General features: G+C 56.1%; 1 protein-coding gene across 1 annotated transcript; it reads right to left on the minus strand.

Moving 5' to 3' along the window:
* Window positions 1-6,262: 6,262 nt before the first annotated feature.
* On the minus strand, window positions 6,263-9,334 carry LOC119109358 (SAP domain-containing ribonucleoprotein). Its single transcript, XM_037232971.1, has 4 exons — window positions 9,239-9,334; window positions 8,550-8,780; window positions 7,543-7,767; window positions 6,263-6,831 (listed from the first exon to the last, which is right to left on the minus strand). The coding sequence occupies exons 1-4, from the start codon at window positions 9,332-9,334 to the stop codon at window positions 6,667-6,669; spliced, it is 717 nt and encodes a 238-aa protein (XP_037088866.1). The 3' UTR covers window positions 6,263-6,666.
* Between the last annotated feature and the right edge of the window lie 355 nt (window positions 9,335-9,689).

Genomic DNA, 9,689 nt, shown 5'->3' on the forward strand with positions numbered 1-9,689 from the left:
TACAGAACAACACCCGGGCCTATCACCCGGGTAAGTATAGGATGAAAGGTGTGTGGTGACAGTGGTTTGCACTTTGAAACCATGTGTAAACATACAAAAATGCAGATAATCTTCCAATTGCATGCATGGATTCATACAGATCAAACGAGCTTATCCACTTTCGCTCCCAGACTTCCAATACAAGTGCATTCCGGGAAAACCGGCTGTCAGCCTGACCCGGTCGTGACACCAGCAGCAACCTGCGTCGGGTTAGCCGCGATTGCCCAGACACCGCACGCCAGGAGGCAGCGCTGCGAGACACGCTACTTCGCTCCGCGCGCGTAGCAAATGATCAGAGGCTTGAGCCGTGCTGGGTCGGGTTCCTGCTGGGCAAACGAGTTTTTCTAAACGTTATGGCACTTTCACGCTAGCATTATCAGGCAGAGAAATATTTTGGTTTTAAATCTAAAATATAGATGTTACAAAAAAAGGCGAAACCCGTCGTTTATCGTTCTTGTCTGTCAGAACATCCGCCAAGACCTGCTCAGGAAGCGTTTTTGTTTCGTTGCAGTTAATTACAATGACAAAATTGCATTTTTGGTACCAATTCGTCATTCAACGTTTGCGAATTTGACCCCATGAGACCAAGCATGAAGTACCACATGCGTGAAATCACAAATTCATGATTTCACGATTCATGATTTGTGATACATGATTCACATTCACGAAACAAAATTGCTTCCGAAATAAAATTTGCCGGCTGGTTGCCATGTTGACAGACTACATCAGGGATGCACTTTGCACATGCTCAAGTGGCTTCCTGTCCGTCAGCTTGGGACAATTCGTATAAGGCTTTGCCTACTGACACAAATTTTGAGACCTAACGATCTCAGGATCGGAGCCAAACAGAGGGCGACACATAGGCAGGAGAGGACATGATAAGGCAGGACACAAACCTCAGGCTGCCTCGAATCCACAGAGCCGGACGGACGGCGATGCAGGTATCGTTCTGCAGTTGCACCCAGCTCATTGGCTCGCGAGATGAGATTAGAGACCAATATGGTGTGATATTATTTTGCTCTATTTAGTTTTATCTGCACGTATGTGAATGAGTCCGTTTTCAGGGTGTTTTGCGCATGACCCGGTGTGCATGTGTTTGCGTAAGTATTTTGAATGCAATTTTCTGCCAATTGTCATGGCGTGCCGACTCGAGCTCGAGAATAGTCATGATTTTTTATGGTCTTTTAATGACGCAGTGCAATATAGACTTGAATATATTCCACTGGAATCGCCCTTGTTTTCCCCAGCATTAGTATATTTATTTATCTCAGTAATAGTGCATTTAAGATTTGATACCAAGTCAGGCCCCTGTCTCATAATGTTAGCGTCTAAAGTGCTCATATCGGCTCACGATAAGGAAAGCAGGTTTTGTTTAGTCCGCCGTAACCTGCTGAATGTGCTCCAGAGGATAATCGTCCCACACATTCTAATTGTGAAGATTGGAGACATTCGGAACGTCGTGGTGAGCTTGCTCATTTGTTTTCCTTGAGTTTCCTCTATCCAAATCACATCTGATTTATCAGAAATAAAGCTTCAGATGTCGCGTGAAAGTCCGTCTGAGAATGTGCGGTATGTGAGACTGACCGCTGTCAGTTCACGTTCACACGCGAAGGCACACGAACCCCGAGCGGTCGAAGTGCCCGTGAACTTCAGTCTCTTCCACCTCGTGACCACTAATCCCCGGAGCCGACCAAGGCACGTCACGTGACCCGGCATGTGGGATGTAATCCCGGCCTGACCGGTCGGCGGAGTGCCCCATCCGTCACGTGACGCGCTCGGTGGCCGGCCGGAGACGCCGCCATGGGAGCTCGCGTGACTCGCGTGACGTCGCCGGGACGGGCGTAGCGCGTGACGGCGTTAGTCGCGGTCACCGCGCCACGCGCTCGGGTGTTGGTCACGGGCGACAGGGTCACCCGGTCCGGGGCTCGGCCGAGGCCGCTCGGGCTCCGGCCTCGACCTCGGCGGCCAAGACCACGGAGGTCCGGGCTGCCGACGCGTCTCCGTCGGCGGAGGGCGATCGGTCCGCTGACGCGTCTCCGGGGCTTCCCCTGCGCGCGGTGACGCGGTAGGCGTTCCTGGCAGCAGACGCCTCGCGCTGGGAAAGCTAGGAGTTACGAGTTGGAGATAGAGCACAGTGGGCAAGACTGCCGAGTGATGCATCAAGCATCACCAGTGAAAGATCATCATATATTTTCTCATCTTGTCCCACCGATTGAGCGTCATATCTACACGATGCCACCGGCGACGGCTACACGATACCACCCGCGCTATCTCTGCAATGTTCCGTGCCTATGTCCCCGGTTCCGCTACGACACGGGAGGCTGAGTCGGACACGAGCGCCAGCTTCATCCAAGTGCAGGTCACGCATTCAGCGGCGTAAAAACCACACAGCGACGGAGCGAACTGTAATGGCTGTTTTCTTTCCGTGGAGTTTTCGCGAGCTCCAACACAAGGATAGCGCGCAGCGCCGCTGCGGTCTGCGCGCCGGAGCCTCGGCACCATGATACCCACTCGCAAATAAATTGGCGCTGATCGCCCTGGGTAGCAGATCGGCCGAGGAATGAGGCACGCAAAGGCGAATCGTGCCGAGCCTGGCCTGTTTCGGACGCCGGTTCGCACGGGGCCGCTCTGACGCGCGCGCTGCGAGCCGGACAAACAGGCTGGCATGATGCGGCGCACCGGCGTCGGAGCGCCGGCCGAAAACAATAACACCGGCGGCGGGGCGGACGCGCCTCCGGCCACCCGTCTGCCCTCGTGACGGCGCTGGCCTCGAGCAGGCGGCACAGGCCGCGCCGGACGCTGGCCCGCTGTCGGCGGCTGTCACGCGCCGCGCGACAGCAGGCGCACGGAACGTCGGCGAGCGTCCTGTAACTACTGCTGTTTGGAGGAGTCGGTGCCGGCGCCGATCGCCGATTCCGCCTGCAGCGGCACGACTCGGCGCGAAAAACAACACGGGGTGGGGTGGACACTGCTGTCACGCACCGCTAACTGTAGGCGGCGCGAGCGATTGTTGGCAGGCGTGCATGCGCCGGCAGGCGAGTCCGCGTTCAGCCACGTCTTAACCTTACCAGGCAACATAAGGTGCTCCGAACGACATCTTCAGCAGCTGCAGCTGTCGGGGAGGGGGGCCTGGGGGGAGTAAATTCAGAGTTTCGGTGACCGGCGGCGAAGTGGCAACGTCGTCCCCGGACGCATTATGCACACCGGGGATGCGTCGGCGGCCTGCACAGCCGTGTGGAGTTCAGCAGCTCACCCGTCATGCACTCACTGGCGCCACCATGATGGTGCACACACCACCGAATGCGCGACAGCTTGGGACATGACTCGGATTGTGTTATGCACGGAGGCCGTGCCGGACGGCAGGCTTAGAGCGAGTGCGCTGAATTCCTGCAAATCATGCGGGCAGCCGCCGCTTTGCGTGTAAGAATGACGTGGGCGGTTGCATGTGCTCCACAGGTCGTTGAGCTCGCAGCGACGTGAAAGTCAACCCCGATCACAATCGCGTGTCTCCCAGCGTACTCCATCACAGTTTCGCCCAACTCATGCGGTAATTGGTGCTGACAATATTTAGTATGCTTGTACGGCGTCGTTATCCGCTTTAGGCAATATCATTATATGAGGTTATTGTATGTGTTATGTATGCACGCTCCTATGCTGAAATTCTGCATTACGGTATAATTGGCATGCATGCAATAGGAAGATGAGGGGATTGCTTTGTCAGCTTTGTCGCCCACTGTCAAATCATACGCGTTTTTAAAATGCTGCGAATCGTTAATGAAGCTGTAGCCCATTAGCTGGATGCCAAAAGCATTTAATTACGGACGGCCTAAGTACAATGTTGTAGAAGCTTGCAGTCTTTCACGCCTGTCATCAACAACTTAATCACTTTGCACTCAACCACCGGGCGTTGATAAGCGGGCTCACGAAGTAGAACAACGAACCGAGCCCCTGCTGATGGAGCTTCACGCAGCCTCTCGGCGATCGCCCAGGCAGTGGCCGCGCGGCTGAAGCGCGGCACCACGGCGGTGCGCTAGTTTCGTCGCCTCAACCGGCGAGACGAACCGCGCCCGTCACAGCCGCGCCAACAAAGCGCGCCTTGCATCACGCGCCGACCCGGCGGCGGCCGCGCGCCGCCTGGCGCACAAAGTCGCTGTCCGTCAGGGGCCGGGCGGGCCGGCCGGGGTCAGCCCCTCACGCTGCCACGAGCGCTGACCGGCGCTGGCTGCTCGGGGTCTGATCCAGCGCGGCCGCGTCCGGGTCAGCAGCGCGTGCAGCTCGACAAATCTCCAGCGCCGCTGCCTGGCCCGAACTCCGCCCCCAGCGCCCGACAAAGGCCGCGGCGCAGCACCGGCGACAAAGCCGCGATCGCTAGATACGGCGAGAGCCATCTAGCTTTGTGGGCCCCCAACAAAATACTGATGACTAATGTCATATTACTGGGTGAAGGAGAAACGATAATTAACACTATGAATTACAAATAACAACGGCGGAGAGCAGCACAGGTCACCCGTGCGTGCATTGCCGGCCGCCGGGATCGGAGAAGCGCCGCTGTTGTTTGTCGTCTCGGCCGGAGGAGAGCTCCAAGGACAGGGCCGGCACGCCCGCGCCGAACTGGAGCATGTCACCGCTCGCCATACACCTCTGGGCGGCCGCCAGTGCACCGGTGACCTCTGGGTCGCCGGCTGGGATGCAAATCGAGCCGGCGGCACAAAGGGGCGCGGCCGGCCGAGGAAGAGGACAGGCCCCAGCGGACGGAGGGACGGACCGGCCCTGACCGACGAAAGGACGGACCGGCAGTGACCGACGGACGGACGGACCGGCAGTGACCGACGAAAGGACGGACCGGCAGTGACCGACGAACGGACGGATTGACTCTGACGGGCGGATGGAGGAACCGGCCCTGGAAGATGGACGGAGGACTGCAGCGCACGCGGCTGCTCACGCATGCACCCCGACTCTGGGATTATCTTGCGCTACGCTCGGCTGGTGATGGCACCCGCTATTGTTGAAAGGAACTTGCACTTTGAATTGAACATTACCTGTCAGCTTCGATGAGAGCAAGATTGACATGCCGACAGAAAAACTGTCTTGAACCTAAGTCCGTGGAGTTCGAGTTGTATCCGTCTTCAGCCCTGACGCAAACTTTCGGGTATTAGAGTTGGGTTCAAAACAGCCAAAGCACAACAGTGAATCTCTGAAACCGTCGTCGGCCGAGGACTTCAGACCAATCAGGCCTCTCCTATCGTATTTGTCACCCGAAGCAGAGAAAGAATGGACAAGATCTAGTCAAGCCTTAACTCAATCCAAGAATGTTTGTGGCTCTAGCTGTTGTTTTTACATCGTTCCTGCGTAACGTGGCGGGTAAATTTTGAGGCAGCAGTGGTCTGAAACGAAGTCGGCGCATTCCGAGGTCGCTGGTAGGGCTGACAATGTCCCGTAAAGCCGGACTGGATTGACACCGCAACACGGAGAGGCCCAGTGCCTTTAACCAACCTGCATGCAAGCAGCAATACATCCAAATGTGCGGCGAGCCCGGCGATAAAATAGAAAGTTGTATTCTGCATCGGTGACCATGACGGCACCATGACGAACAAGTTCCTGGGAACGAGCCCGGTGAGCCCAAGGAACGCAGACAACCGTTTTTACTGCGTGTGAATGGCGTAGCTGGAATCCCGAACACTGGTGTAAACATAACTTGCGTGATGCACGTCTTATTGAGGGGTCAAGCATGGCGGAAGCGGGACATACCACCTTGTCGATACGGGCGCGGCGGTACTGTGCGGGCACACGCCGTCGGAACACAATGATGGCACATGTGGTTTATGTCTTAACGTGCGATGCACGAGGCCACGATTTGACGGTACATAGGCCTCTCAGAGAGATCTATCTCTCTCTACATATCTGCGTGAGGCATAGCTCTCTAGCGCTTCTCTCTCTCCTATCAGTCTAGCGCCTCTCGAAGCTCTCCTCTTCAGAAGCTCTCATCTCTACTCGCTCTCTACCATCTCTTTTTCTCTCTCTCGTCTCTATCTCACTCCTCTCCTCTCTCTCTCCTCTCTCTCATCTCTCTCTCTCTCTCTCTCTCTCTTCATTCTCTTCTCTCTCTCTCTCGTTCACTCTCTCTGCACTTGTCAGCACCAGTCAAATCACGGAATGTTTAAGATAACATCCACATTTCCCGCATGCCCAACACCGCCCAATAAAGGTGGTGTTTTACAAAAAAAAGATTCCAGTCATTTTATTAAATACACAGGGCATGACGCGATGGCACGTCGCAAAACGCCTCCCTTTTCGAAAATCAGGACGCTACTGCGACATCTGAGCCGGAACAAAAGTGCAGCTTATATGACGTCGTACTGAACCGGTCGCGGTACAAACCTGGTTGCGCTGGATCGCCGCACCGCAAACCTGCACCCCGCGGCGCACGTCCCTTCCAAGCGCAAGGAACTGCCGCAGAGTGCGACACGTGGGCCCGGCCGCTGGGCCGGCGCGGCCCGAGGCCCCGCCTGCCGCCACGGCCGGCCGCCGGCCGGAGGGTACATGGACGCCGTGGACGATGGGTGATGAGCGCGGTGGGCGGACGCCGCGCCGGAGCGCCGTCTCCACCTCCGCCGGTCGGCGCGCGCACTACGCCATGCCGAAGCGAGCGGCGCGGAGCCGCTTCTTGTCCTCCGAGGCCGGATCGAGCGGCGCCGAGGAGGCGAAGCGCGCCGCCCGCTTGGCCTTGACGTCCTCGGGCACCACGATGCCGAAGCGCTCCTTGCGTCGCTTCAGCCGCTCCGACTCCTCCAGCTGCGGGAGGTGGCGCACGTCGCGTCACAGGCTACACCACGTCAGCAGCGAAGTCCGAGTGGCGTCCAAGACAGCGACAAGGCGTGGCGCGAAGCCATGCTTCTGAGCGTAATAAATCGCAAACTGCGCGTAGTTTAGTGGAGAGTTTAGCGTAGTTTCGCAGTCTTCATTAATGGGGCCAGTCCACGTTGAAACAGGGCGGAAGAGAGCTTAATGCTTGGCGCTGTAGCGTTGTAATGCCTCTCGCATACCGGAGCCAGCAATTAAGAGGGGGGGGGGGGGAGGTATTTTGTATAGCGGTTTCATGCCGCGATAACCGAAACAACTCAACTCTACGACGACGAATCAGAGGCAACACTCACTCAGTCTACAAAACCAGCCGCCGGTCTATAATCGCAACTATCAGCTCCTATCTGGCCGCCAACACCGTCATGTCCACACAAATCCCGCTATCTCGTGAGGTGTCTGCATTCGTGCAGCCGTATGCACTTCGTCAACGTACCATCCGACAACGGCGCGACGCTCAGAGCACGAACACCATCACAAGTGTATCAAGGCGCCATCTTTCGGCCCGGCAACAAATCAACCGCGCTGAGACGACTGACCACCCGACGTACGGCAGAAGCGGACACCCCATCACCACTGAGCAAACGCGAGACGTAGCCCCCCCCTCCCGGATTATGTGTGCTGCACGCGCCGCCGTCGACTCACCGAGATGACCTTCTCGGAGACGGCCTCGCCGAACCTGCCAGCGCGCTTCTTCAGCTTATCCAGCTCGGAGGCGCCGGAGCCGTTCTTCTGGCCACCGGCATCAGCCTGCTGCGGCGCGCCGAACTTGGCCAGCCGCGCAGCCTTCCTCTCCTCGGGCGTGAGCACCTTGAGCGCGGAGACGGTCGGCTTCGCGCCGCCCAGCTTCTCGGACCGCTTGGCCAGTCGCTGTCGGCGGCGGGTCGGCGGGTCAGCTGACGGCACCGAGGCCATGTAGACCATGGTCGGGCAACTCGGACTGGGCTCGCGGTTGACAGTGTTAAAACCGCGAGCTACTCGTTCGACACTGTAGGACACAATTGGTTTTAATCGAACAGCAATACGCTGCTCAACACGCATCAAAACTTCGTGTTGTTGACACAAAGGTGCTCTCGGCTCATCGCGAATCCTTGCTGCCAACACTTAGCTCAGGGTTTATGACAGTGTGTGGTAACTGTGATAACAATGGTCCTACGCAGCGAACGCGAGTATCGGCCGCGTAACACGAAACGCGCACGACAACGTTTAAACATCAGAGGACCAGGACTCGCATTAGCAGGTCATATATGCTGCATGTAATGAGTGCCATAGGATCAAATACATCAGCCGGAACGACTGTCGACAAAATCCTACTGCAGCCTTCAACTCCGCTGATGAGCAAGGATCCGGCACCAGAATCAGATAATCAAATATATCAGATGCAACGACTGTAGACAAAATCCTACTGCAGTCCTCAACTCCGCTGATGAGCAATGATCCGGCGCCAGGATCAGCTAACACATTCCGGGATGAAACTACCTGCTCCGCTTTTTGCCCGAATGCATTGCGCAGCGTCCTCCCCGCCTCCCAAGAACCAACCCCCACATCTGATCACTGCAATCATTTTTCCCTCTCACACACCTTAACCAGCGTCCTCAGGACCCCCCCCCCCCCCCCCCCGTCGTCTACCCCCGCCCGCTCCGCCGCCGCACCTCCATTTCGGAGAGACCACTGGTGGTCAGCTTGATCCGCTTGCTGGCAGGCGCGTCCGCCGCTGCCGCCGCGGCCGTGGCGGCGGCCGGCGGCGCCGCCTTGGTGGCCTGCGCGATGGCCGTAGCAGCCGCCTGCTGCGCCGAGGCCGCCGCCTCGCGGTTGATCACGATCTTCCTCGGCTTGGCCGCCGGCGTCGCGGTCTCCAGCAGCTTGGTGTCCAGCTCGGCCGGCTGAGGGCAGCAACAGCAGCAGTGACGTGGGAGGTCCACTTGCAGCCCACTCCCGAAGGCAGCTCGAGAGACTCCAGCCGTGCCAGCGACTCGCACTCCGACGGTGTCGTGATTAGCAACAGACAAACAAGAGGGTGCATAGGAAGCAAGGAGACAGCACAACACAGAAAGCTTGGCAATGACAATGGCAGATCCAATGACACATCGACTTGGAACAGAGCACAGGAGTCCATGCGATGTGCGCGTATGAGATGCGCGGCGCGAATGAGCCAAAAATACATACAACTTTGATGGTTTGGTCTCAAACAGAACAGAACCAGTGCTGAATACAAATCAGAAGTCCTTCAAGAAGATGCAAGTTTGTCATGGTAATTGTTAAGCACAGTGAGACTATAGAAAAGCCTTGCAACATACAAGCAAAATAAGATGGAAGACAAAGATCTGGTGCCAGGACCTACCGAGTTGCTGTCTTCATCCTCTTCCTCTCCCAGGAGTTCAGACTCCTTGGCATCAAGGTCTTCCTCCTGATGAGATGAATCTGAAAGCAAGAGCATTGCATTTTGATGGCTTGTAATGGAATATATGCCTCATTCTAACCACATACTAGAAATATGCATAGTAATAACAATAACTGAAGTCATAATATCATACCAAGTAACACATATCAAGTATCCCCAAAAAGAAACCATGTTTCTTCTAACACATGTTGGTTCAATTTGGATAGTGCCAAAATTGCAAAATAGCTGGGGAATTCAGTTTTGCATTTGTGCTTACATTTTCACAAACAACAATCAGCATGTTTATTTTGTTAGCTGATTAGTGACACAACTACAAGTGGCCCTTCCAAATTATCATGTGCCTCAGGTGTAAAATGGACTACTTATAGCACATCAGCATACATAACAGTTT

This window comes from Pollicipes pollicipes, unplaced genomic scaffold, assembly GCF_011947565.3.
Source record: "Pollicipes pollicipes isolate AB1234 unplaced genomic scaffold, Ppol_2.1 Scaffold_7231;HRSCAF=8579_pilon_pilon_pilon, whole genome shotgun sequence".
Taxonomy (NCBI): domain Eukaryota; kingdom Metazoa; phylum Arthropoda; class Thecostraca; order Pollicipedomorpha; family Pollicipedidae; genus Pollicipes; species Pollicipes pollicipes.

Coding starts and splice junctions, on each gene's coding strand:
- LOC119109358 (XM_037232971.1), bottom strand. CDS start 9,334: ATGCTCTTGCTTTCAGATTCATCTCATCAGGAGGAAGACCTTGATGCC. Junction 8,781..9,238: donor AGGATGAAGACAGCAACTCG/GTAGGTCCTGGC, acceptor TGCTGCCCTCAG/CCGGCCGAGCTGGACACCAA. Junction 6,832..7,542: donor TCTCCGAGAAGGTCATCTCG/GTGAGTCGACGG, acceptor CACCTCCCGCAG/CTGGAGGAGTCGGAGCGGCT.